Genomic DNA, 12,197 nt, shown 5'->3' with positions numbered 1-12,197 from the left:
GGGTCTGGTCTAATCTTCTCTAGGAAGCAGGATAGCGTGGCCTTTATGTAGCATATTTCCATCAACAGACAGCAACTTATTCTGGCGTAGTGTGCTACTTAGGACCAGACCTGATTGTTAAAAACAGTGCATTTAAAACTAGTGTACTGTTGAGGGTCTCTCTGGTTGAGTTTCATTTAGGACACAGGGCCAGTATTGGGGAGGCTGGGACATTGTTCTCCTCGGCTCCTAGCACTGGCTGATCCGTTGCAGGGACGGTGAAGGGGGAAAAAGGACCAAAAAAAATGTCTTTTTAGAATCACCCTTTTGAGACAGCAGCCACTCGGCTTCGTAGAAGTACACTAACGATCCCTCTGTGCAAACGCTTGGCACTACGGGCTCTGGTGGTTGGCGTGTGTTTACATTGACGGTAAGCTCTACGGTGCTGTTGGCATGCAGTTGTTTTCTCTGCGGCTGCTGCCGGAGGGCCTGCTCATTAGCAGGAGCCTGCCGAGACAGCCGCTGGCACGACTGATGGAGACAGACACACACACACACACAGACACACACACAGGATACGCTCCTGTCTCTTCGATTCCACAAAAGGTTGTCAGCTTGTAGGAGTCTGCTATGAGCTTCTAAAATGATAGAAGACCCACTATGTGTTGTCACTGGATGATTGTTGTTCTCAAACCGGCCCTGTTAAACAGGCTGACATTAGGCCACGGGGTATTAACATATTACTGCATTCGTGGTTCTCTGACTCTGTTAAACTATGCCCCTTAGTGGCAAGTTGTTACATGCCAAAGCCTTTTGCAGTAAACTGAACCCATTTCCCAGCGTCATGGCCGATTTAATTGTTGGCTATTTCGCCGGCGAGTGCACATCAGATATACTGCAGCATTGGAGATAAGTCCCGGTCCTCGTGGTGTGGGAAGATGCATTGGACACTGGGCCAATACGGACAATGAGTCAGCCCGCGGCCTGCTATGGTTGTTGTGGTACTGCTCTGAGGGTCTCTGGTTCATTTCTAGACTTTTGTTCACACGGACATAGCTAGCACCCGGACATAGCTAGCACTCGGACATAGCTAGCACTCGGACATAGCTAGCACTCGGACATAGCTAGCACTCGGACATAGCTAGCACCCGGACATAGCTAGCACTCGGACATAGCTAGCACCCGGATGGTGAGTTGGTGACGGTTTCACAACTGTGTTGTTTGTAGGCCTTCCTAAGCCAAATCATCAATTGCTTCTGTTGGTGAATGTTTTGCAAGGTAATGAGGTGAGACATTTCTTCAATTCAACACAAAGGGGAAACATCATTACAGTAACCCGTGGTGCTCTGTCCTGTCTGTGTCTGTCTGTGTGTGTGGTTGTGTGCGTGCATGTTTGCGCGCGCATACTACAGTGTTATGTAAGAAACTCTCGAATGTCGAGATTGAAATACATTTCCATCAGACCCTCTATACTATGATGTTGATATAGTTCTTCTTTTCTCCTTTCTCACTTGCTCTCACACTTCGTAAGGTGGTTCTTCATATGGTTCTGACTGACAACGTGCAAGACTGTACCATGGTTGAATGAAGCCTTTCTGTTCCACTAATATATTGTCCTTTGTGGTTCCTCTCCCGGCAGGGACAGAAAGGCCATCCAGGTCCCTCCGGTCAACCGGGAGAGTCTGTGAGTATTCTAATTTCTGTTCTATGAGAAGGTGTTCGATCTTTCACAAAACCTTCTCACTAACATCTACTTACTAACTCCTTCAGTGATGCTGTTCCATAAAGCTCTGTTTAATGAATTACATCTGTAGCGTTTCACAGGTTATTCTAGCATCCCCTGTCTTCCTCTCTCTTTGCACTGGTGTTACTGTTTTCTTGACTGGGTTAGAGCAGCTGTTGGAGTGGAACACATCCGACAATAGACTCCATAGCTGTTTACCCAACGAAGCTAAGGCTATGGCTTGGCTGTCAGAACTCATCGCTCCCTGAAGACCAACACATGAATTCCTTAACGGAGAGAAGAATAGAGAGGGGGGGAGGTGAGGATAGAGAGAGATAAAAAAAAAATGGAAAGAGATTACTTATGGAATCTTGGCCAGAGATAAGTAGTTTCTGGCAGAGCTTAAAGTGGGCCAAATAGTCTGGACACCCGAAAGTCACTACTCCCTGGGATTCCTTTCGAAAAACTACAAATAGTGTTTAGTGTACTATCAGTACCGAGAGAAGTGACGTTTTCACTGACCACATGGCCTGACCAGGGAGGGATCTGGGCCTTAGTTAAAGGCTATAACTAGGGCCTAGGGTTTGTTCCTGGTCAGGTATGTGGTCAGGAAAAACTCCTGGTCTTCGTATTGTAGTGTCACTGAGATACTTAATTTGTGCTGGTGCCACCTTAACCACTGGTCCACAGTTGTGCGTGTGCATTTTCATTAGGACATCAAAAGAAAAATGTGTAAACATAATCATCGTTAGTCTGTAATTGCATTGGTTGGCTGCAAATACAAACATGTGGTACATTTCCAGATGCAGTCATAAAATAACATATGTTTTGCATATTTTTTTAAGGTAAAAAAAACAAACAAAAGAAAACCCGGGAAAACTCCCTTCATAAAACTAGTTTTATGAAGGGATTCATTCAATATTGGTTTTACCACATATGGAAAAAACATATGGAAAACACGTCAGATGAATCAAGAACAGTGTACAGTATGTTTGAGTTAAAAAATCCATCAGAAGTAAGAGACGGTGGTCAAACTGGACGTGGTTCTACCGCAACATAAAACTACCCAGCGCGAGCCGAACTCGACTGAAAATAGTGTCTGCGATGGTTCTGCTGCCTGCCCTCTTCTATACTGACCACACAAAGGCTCTTTAAACGAGTGCCTGATTCCCTTCCCTCTGGATACACTCACTTTCTCTCTTGTTCTCACAGATTCAATTCAAACGCAGCGGGGGACAAAGAACAACCCGGACGTTCATCTCACTCCATCTGATTCCTTCTTTTTCTTTTCTTCCCCCTTCCGCAGGGCGAGCGAGGTGTAGACGGAAGCCCGGGGGCCAAAGGTTATCCTGGCAGGCAGGTGCAGTAAATCTAGTGTTGCGGTGCCGGTTAAGCAGGTCCACACACACCAAACACACGCCGCCCGTTTAAGCGAGCGGTTTAAGAGTGGAACTAGGAGTGGGAACTGTCGAAAGTGCTGAGATGTTTGTTGGTGGTCCAAGTTGAAGTTAAATAGATGTTGTCATGAGATCCAAGGGTATAGGCTGAACGTAGCATGTCTGCTTATCAGTGCCTCTGAAGTAAAATAGAGGTATTTCATGAAATTGCACCATAATGGAACAACTAAATGCTGTTAATCTGTGACTAATGCAGGCTGTGGATAAGTTTTAGTTTGTCTATGGGAGAATTTCAGTTGAATTTCAGTTGAATATATTAAGTCCCTATTTGCTGAGTAGTATTTGGGTTTTCCTGGTAAAACATGACTCCTCCCCCTGTCTTCAGAACGCACATTTGCAATGCGGCTGACACACGCAGCTGGGAAATCGCTTTCAGCTCAGTGTTGTTGGAAAATGTTTATGATAGCTTTGAGCTCAGGCTTGGGTTCAGGCTTTATTATAGCTTAGAGTTCAGGCTTGGGTCTTTGTGTTTTGCCTCTGTTGCTATTATGCTTTCTCTATGACTCTGTTGAAACTCACCAGATAGACACACGCTGTTGTAACTTTCCAGCTAGACACACACTTGTTTCAGACACCCACACATAGTCCAGACTGATGGATTGGGCTTTAGCACCCTCTATCATCTGTATACCGTGAATCACTGGATCATTTGCTCTCCTGAAGGATTATAGATGTAGTCCAAGTTTCTGTCTGCTCTTCATCATGATTGCACAGTTGAGATGTTCTTTGAAAAAGGCACAAAACCGTCTCTCCACTGACCTCAATACCTGTAAAGAAAAAAAATATACATACGTAAATCTCCAGCCAGAACTAACAATTAATCAGTTACGTGCTGAAAGCTTTAACCACAATTTAGGTCTAATCCACTTTCACTTCAGTCTGTTGACACGATAACCTTTAATGAATTGTGAGGGTTGTGTAATTCATTATGTTGGGTTAATGTATTTCTAATGTAATTTGTTATGTGTTCTTCTGTAGGGTTTACCTGGACCTGTCGGTATGATGGGGCCTAAAGGAGTCCGGGTGAGTGATCTTAGCATGTAGTGTCAATATACAGTATCTCACAAAAGTGAGTACACCCCTCACATTTTTGTAAATATTTGATTATATCTGTTCATGTGACAACACTGAAGAAATGGCACTTTGCTACAATGTAAAGTAGTGAGTGTATAGCTTGTATAGCAGCGTAAATTTGCTGTCCGCTCAAAGTAACACAACACACACCCATTAATGTCAAAACCGCTGGCAACAAATGTGAGTAAGTGAAAATGTCCAAATTGGGCCCAAAGTGTCAATATTTTGTGTGGCCACCATTATTTCCAGCACTGCCTTAACCCTTTTGGGCATGGAGTTCACCAGAGCTTCACAGGTTGCCACTGGAGTCCTCTTCCACTCCTCCATGATGAGATCACGGTGCTGGTGGAGGTTAGAGACCTTGCGCTCCTCCACCTTCCGTTTGAGGATGCCCCAATATTCAATAGGGTCTACGTCTGGAGACATGCTTGGCCAGTCCATCACCTTTACCCTCAGCTTCTTTTGCAAGGCAGTGGTCGTCTTGGAAGTGTGTTTGGGGTCGTTATCATGTTGGAATACTGCCCTGCAGCCCAGTCTCTGAAGGGAGGGGATCATGCTCTGCTTCAGTATGTCACAGTACATGTTGGCATTCATGGTTCCCTCAATGAACTGTAGCTCCCCAGTGACGGCAGCACTCATGCAGCCCCAGACCATGACACTCCCACCACCATGCTTGACTGTAGGCAAGACACACTTGTCTTTGTACACCTCACCTGGTTGCCGCCACACCATCTGAACCAAATAAGTTTAACTTAGTCTGCTTGTCTTCAGCAAACTGTTTGTGGGCTTTCTTGTGCATCATCTTTTGAAGAGGCTTCCTTCTGGGACAACAGCCATGCAGACCAATTTGATGCAGTGTTCGGCTTATGGTCTGAGTACTGACAAGCAGACCCCTCACCCCTTCAACCTCTGCAGCAATGCTGGCAGCACTCATTCGTCTATTTCCCATGGCCGGCCTCTGGATATGACACTGAGCACGTGCACTCAACTTCTTTGGTCGACCATGGCGAGGCCTGTTCTGAGTGGAACCTGTCCTGTTAAACCGCTGTATGGTCTTGGCCACGGTGCTGCAGCTCAGTTTCAGGGTCTTGGCAATCTTCTTATAGCCTAGGCCATCTTTATGTAGAGCAACATTTCTTTATTTCACATCCTCAGAATGTTCTTTGCCATAAGGTACCATGTTGAACTTCCAGTGACCAGTATGAGGGAGTGTGAGAGCAATAACACAAAATTTAACACACCTGCTCCGCATTCACACCTGAGACCTTGTAACACTAACGAGTCATATGACACCGGGGAGGGAAAATGGCTAATTGGGCCCAATTTGGACATTTTCACTTATATTGCCAGCGGTTTAGACATTAATAACTGTGTGTTGAGTTATTTTGAGGGGACAGCAAATGTACACTGTTATACAAGCTGTACACTCATTACTTTACATTGTAGCAGAGAGTGATTTCTTCAGTGTTGTCACATGAAATAATATACTCAAATATTTGCAGAAATGTGAAGGGTGTGCTAACTTTTGTGAGATACTGTATATATAGTCCCAGTCACATTTGGGACACACTTACCCATTCAAATATATATACGGTTCATACTTTTTCAATGTATGTTTCAAGTGTGCTATTTGTTCTGTATACATACTGTATAAATCCACTGCATATACATTTCTTGTTGCATGAAAGCATGTTCACAACGTCTCCTAATGGTTCATAACATATCACAGCAGACCTGGGTTTAAGTATTATTTGTGTCTTTTCAAAAACCCTTGATTAAACCTGTCTGGCTTAATGGGAAAGCCGCCCAAAATACAAAACACCCATCTGCTCATGTGTTTGTTTCCTGCTGGGGTCCCACATACGTAAAATGTACTCACTCTACTGTATTACTAGTTGGACTGAAGTGTCCAGTAAGTGGCTTGTATTGTTTTATTGTTATATACTCAAAGTATTTGAAAGAAAATGTTAACCATGTTCAGATTAATATGATGATGTATAAAAGGCCACATGGTAAAATCTTCTGCTTTCACTCAAAAAAAACATGCCACTCTAAAGATGAATTTGTTCAAGAGGTGGCGTGTCACTTGCTTCCTTAAGTTTACTGTGAAAAATGTTAAATGAATCTACAGAACCAGAGCAGTCGAGTGAAAGGAGACATAATCTAAACACCATGCACTTCGACACGAGCTGGCCCTGTTAACTCAACATGATGACAAAATCACAGAGCTCTCTGTGGTAATGTAGTGGCGACCGTGGCGGTGCGAGCAATTAGCAAGACACCAGTTTTTGTTGTGTACTGTGTTGAATCGCTAGTTGCCTGAATGTCAATTGTTATTGCAGTGGATGCTTCCGGTTTGGCTCATTTGAATTTCAAGTGTCTTTTTTTGTCTGGCCCCTTGTCAATGTTTTTGTGTTACCCCTTATACAGTTCGCCTTCCCCTCTCTCCCCTCCCTCTCCTCCTTCCACATCTCCCCCCTCCGAACCCAAGCGGTTCACCCCGGCCCCCTGGCCTGGACTCATCAGAGATCCCTGACGTGAGGGTATGTGCCCTTGGACTACATCGTGGAAGCCAGCACCATGCAGTCCATGGGCATATACACTTGCCTCAAGGCTTGGTTCTTCATGAAGAGCCAACCACCTGCAGTCAACAGAAGCACCCGAAAATGAAAACTAATGGGACGGTACCAAGGAAGAGACATGCAAGAATGCTTCTTTCTAATGGGTTTTATTTGTTGTTTCTTTTTCATTCTCTCATCTCTTGTTTCACCTCTTCCTCCATCCTGTTCACCTGTCTCTTCACCCCTCCACCCAACCTCCTCCTCTCTCCCCCATCCTACATCTTTCTCTGTAGGGTTTCATAGGAATCCCTGGTCTTTTTGGCCTTCCTGGACCTGATGGGGAGAGAGTAAGTAGTCCTGAATGTCACTTAATTACTCAAAAATGGAATGTGACAAAGATAGTAAAAGTATCATAAGTCCCGTGTGAGCCACATGCACAGCCGCTGAAACCCCTTCCTGGGGGCAAGTGTTGTCAGTCACAATTATCCGATTTCACTCTTAGTGAGGCTAAACATTTGCAAAATAGAGAAGGTTAGACTGGATGAAAGACTAGCATTAGGCATGCTTCAAAATGCAGAGATGACTGGACTAGGCCCTTCTCACAATATTTGCACAGGATCAAGCGCTTGGTGGAATTCCAGAAATCCCTACTGTTTGGGATAATAGTCAGGAGCTTGGCTAATACTAAGGAGCTGGAGCAATCATTGCTTTGGATTAGCCTGACCAGAACCCATTGACTCATGTTGCCAAAACCCATCAGGCCACTGGAGCATAATTGTCATTTATAGCATATACTGATAAGCCAAAATGTTATGACCACTCACTGAAACCAATAACGTTGATCATATCCTAACAAGGGCACATGTCAAGGTCGGGGTAGATTAGATGGTAAGTGAACAAACAGTTCTTGTAGTCAGCTTGTTAGATGCAGGAGAAATGGGCAGGAGTTAAGACCTGAGCGAATTTGACAAGAGCCAAATTGTTATGGTCCGACGTCTGGGTGAGAGCATCTCTGAAACGGTAAGGCTTCAGGGGTGCTGCTGGTCAGCAGTCGTGAGCCCCTACTGACAGTGGTCTGAAGAGGGACAAATCACTGGTGACAGAGTGTTGGGCGTCCTAGGCTCATTGATGCATGAGGGCAATGAATGCTATTCTGTCTGGTCCGAACCAACAGAAAGCCTACTGTGGCACAAGTCAAAGAAAATGTAAATGATGTTTACGGGTGGAATGTGTCACAGTGCATCGCACCCTGCTGTGTAATGGGCTGCATAGCCACAGCCTGGTCAAAGTGCCCATTATAACCCCTGTCGAAAGTGCCTACAATGGGCATGCAAGAGTCGGAACTGGACCTTGGAGCAGTGGATGAAGATCGCTCGGTCCAATAAGTCCTATTTTCTTTTACATTATGTGGACAGCCGTGTATGTGTATGCTGTTTACCTGGGGAAGTGATGGCACAAGGATGCAATGTGGGAAGACGACAAGCCAGTGGAGGGAGTGTGATGCTATGGACAATGTTCCGCTGGGAAACCCTGGGTCTGGGCATTCATGTGGATGTCAATTTGACACGTGCCACCTACCTACACACTGTTGCAGACCAGGTACACCCCTTCATGGCAGGGGTATACCCTGATAATAGTGGCCTCTTTCAGCAGGATATTGCGCCCTACCACATCACACACTTTGTTCAGGAATGGTTTGAAGACCATGATGAAGAGTTTTAAGGTGTTGCGCTGGCCTCCAAATTCCCCAGATCTTTAATCTTATTGAGCATCTCTGGGATGTGCTGGACCAACAAGTCCGATCCACAACGGCTCCACCTCGCAACTTACAGGACTTGAAGGATCTGCTGCTAATGTCTTGGTGCCAGATACCACCAGACACCTTCATGCTTCGGCGGGTCGGCGCTGTTTTGGCGGCATACAGAGGACCAACTCCATATTAGCCAGGTGGTCATAATGTTTTGGCTCATCAGTGTAGGTTGTCTCTTTGGAGATCCTTGGACTAGGTAATTGTTGCTATCTGATTACAAAAATCTTCAAAACAGAAATTTTTGGGGTAATAAAAAAATGACATACAATTATAAACATTATGAAGATATTTTGAAAATAGTTTGGACTACATCAAAGGAAGTGTTTGATTTTTATATCTGTGAATAAATTGAATTTGAACAAAGTGCAATAACAAGGTTTTCATGAAATAAGGACATTAGGTTTTTTTAAAGCATAAACATGGGCATTAACTTAGAGTAACAACCAAGTTTGGCTGTACCATCAGAAATATAATTATATAACTGTCAGTGACCCCTGACCTTTCAAGTGGTAACAAAGGCATGACCAATGACTTACAATGCTCTTTTAACTGTACACTACCATATGGGACCATTACAGCCTTGTAAAATAGATATACTACAGTCATTAATATTTGCTCCCTCTTCTGGTCTTTTTCTCTCTTCTACCTTCCCTCTTTTTTATTCCTTCTTTCCATTGTTCTTTTCTCTACTTCCTCAGGGAATTCCTGGTGTTCATGGGACGAAGGGCAAGATGGGTAGGCCGGTAAAGTTTTCTCTCAACATACCTTTTTATAACAATTCCAATACCGTGAAATCAACTGTTATTTCTTCCATTCGGTCATACCCAGGAGTTGTAGGGTAATTTAGTGAGTATGGCTTCCCTGTTTTTCAGAGGAAGACTGCTGCATGTGTACTGGGGGCCCCTTCACTTGAGCCATAAATCATTGATTTATGTTAGTGTCTTTTCTTTCTTCAGATGGCTGGCTACCCCTTAAGTCTATTGAAGTTCCTATATTATATCATTTGTTAACTTATGAGAGCTGGGAAGGCTACAACTATGACAAGTTCAGATACTAGAATTGGTACTGTATTAAGTTCAACCCTGTCAGCTCAAGAGGGAAATACATATTTCTGGTTGAAAAGACAACGAAATGACACTGCTTGCGGGGTCGTTTATTTCATAACTCGTAAACAATTATATAACTATGATTCCAATGGAATTCATCCAGTGGCTTGTTCACAGAGCATGTCCGCATTACGGTTGTCATGTAAAGACTGTTAAACAAAGTACATTACATTGTGCGAAGTATCTAATGTACTGAAGGAACTTTTGGTTTTAGATTTCCTTAGCAGCTAGCCACAGACCAGGAAAGTATATTAATTGGCGCCTGCAGAGGGATTTTCAATTTTCCCATAAACAGAGTTGTGCTTACATGGAAAATCCTGATGTTCCCAATGACTTATATAAAGTAATTTTTCCATGCTCCGGCTCTACATTGCTACACCATTAAGTGGTTTATCAAGCTGACGACTGAACAAGAATGAAACATGGCAAAGTGTAGGAAAACCGTCAGCATTTGGGGATGTCATGTATCTGTATGTGTGTGTGTGTGTGTATATATATATATATATATATATATATATACACACGCACACATATATACCTATATATTGGAGGTAAAATGGTTATAAGCTGAGAAAATAAATAGAAAATAAATAAATACAATTATTTATATAAATCATTTTATTTATTTTCTCTGGGAATAACCATCTTACCTCCAGTAGCTAATTTTACCTCTCATTCACACGTTTTTTAACTGTTACCTGTGGAAGTTACTTTGGCAATCCCACAAAGTTAATAGAATCTGAGATCAGCTCTGGGATCAGATGATTTACTCTGTAGCAGATGTCGCGCTACCTTACACTCTTTCGAGTAACGTCTTTGAGTTAATGCAAGGCAAGAGCTGAGGAGCCATATGTTTTTGTTTTAAACCAGTTCTATCGCTGTTTTGGCCAGAAACGCAGTTTTCCACATTTTCAATGGCATCACGTTGCAACAATTACCAACTTGTGACTTTCTCCCAGTTCTTGGACTAATGCTTACCTCAACACTCTTGCTCGCCACACAACCATTCAGACAATATATCTGAATAATGTCATGCAGTACAACAGCTTGTACGATCTCCTAAAGATCATCTCATGTTACATTTTCCATACAGCTTGGGCTAGAAAGACCTCTACTGCCGCTAGTGCCATTCGTCCTACACAGAGAGTCTACCTTAAAGTTAGTGCTGGTCTTCTGTGGTGAAAAAAATAAAATACTAAATGATTGAAGCGACAGTTTTACGCGGCTGAGGAAACCTCTTGTGGTCTTTGGCAACGCGACAAGCAGCACACGTCGAGCGTGTGGCCCAGCGAGGACCCCACCCCGCCTCGGAGAGCCTTAGCGCAGAGCCTATGGGAGCGTCACGAGCTCTTGTTCTCCGGTTTTATAATGGAACAGTGAACGCCAGGAAAGGAAAGAGCCCAGTCAGCATAATTCGGGCCCGGCCAGTCAGTCCCCTGGTTACTGCTCCTGCCAGTGAGGAGCAGCACGGCGCGCTCCCAAACACTCAGCCGTGGAATTTCCTGCCGACGGCGCGCACGGACGCACGCGGTCTCCTAGGAATGAAGAGGCCAAGTAGCTTGTTTTGCCATGTACAGCCCGACGATCTGCTCGTTTATGGTTTGTTCAGCGAAACTCAATGAAAGGGAGGGAGTTTGCGCACCAAGCGCTGACGATGTGCTCGGTTTATTTTTGGCACACAGAGAAACGCGGCGCAGAGAAACACGAGATTAATGGGTTTAGTGTTTTGAAGATGTGGATGCAAATTATATTGACAGTAGCCTATGTGGAGTACCAAAGTGGAAAATGTTAATCACTCGTTATCACACAGCCGCCAGAGAATAATATCAACCACTATCACTTTTCTCATTAGCTGCTGTGGTGGACTAAGGGCAATACAAAAAATATCTGAGAAGTCCCCTGGATGTAATACTGCAGATCTGTGGTTAAAAGCAACACCAGTTATATAAAAGTTGAGAACATTTTGACTGGCAGTCAACTCTGGGTTCAAAAAAAATATATAATACAAAAGAAGTGTACAGTATGTTGACTTGTCCATGTAATTTACGGTCAAGTAGTATCTCTTTCTGTTGTGTGTGCAGTTTGGTTGCTTGCGGCTTTGTTGATGTCTGGGATGTTTCTTCCATAGTGTGTTACATCTCTTTGTTAGTGTTGTACAGTACCTAGTGATAACATGCTTCTGTGTTTGTATACCCAGGGGTTTCCCGGGGACTTCGGGGAGAGGGGACCACCAGGACCAGATGGAAACCCAGTAAGTGAAAAGGCAGGGGTGACCCCCACGCCCGTCACTCCATGCTTTTCATTTATTTGCACCAAAGAACGAGACATTACACTGTTCTAAATAATGGAGCGCCGGTGACGTTGGAAACTCAGAAGGGCTTAAACAAATGAAAGAAAAACACACCGAAACAGCAGCAACCTACTCTTTTCTAAGCTGCAATTGATTGAGTCTGGCTGGCGCAATGGAACCAGCTGAATAGTCCCCTA

General features: G+C 44.0%; 1 protein-coding gene across 2 annotated transcripts in view; it reads left to right on the top strand.

Annotated features, from left to right (window-relative positions):
* col27a1b (collagen, type XXVII, alpha 1b) overlaps positions 1-12,197 on the top strand; it is a 71,101-nt gene that overhangs the window by 27,175 nt on the left and 31,729 nt on the right. For both annotated transcript variants that reach the window (XM_010876075.3, XM_020052657.3), the window contains exons 8-13: positions 1,619-1,663; positions 3,009-3,062; positions 4,138-4,182; positions 7,088-7,141; positions 9,303-9,347; positions 11,908-11,961. In XM_010876075.3, the coding sequence (XP_010874377.2) occupies positions 1,619-1,663; positions 3,009-3,062; positions 4,138-4,182; positions 7,088-7,141; positions 9,303-9,347; positions 11,908-11,961 (297 nt within the window). The remainder of the gene's footprint in view (positions 1-1,618; positions 1,664-3,008; positions 3,063-4,137; positions 4,183-7,087; positions 7,142-9,302; positions 9,348-11,907; positions 11,962-12,197) is intronic.

The sequence above is a fragment of the Esox lucius genome, chromosome 13, assembly GCF_011004845.1.
Source record: "Esox lucius isolate fEsoLuc1 chromosome 13, fEsoLuc1.pri, whole genome shotgun sequence".
In the NCBI taxonomy this organism is placed as follows: Eukaryota; Metazoa; Chordata; class Actinopteri; order Esociformes; family Esocidae; genus Esox; species Esox lucius.
Note: the sequence above shows the minus strand (reverse complement) of the source record. Positions and strands in the feature narration are given on the sequence as shown.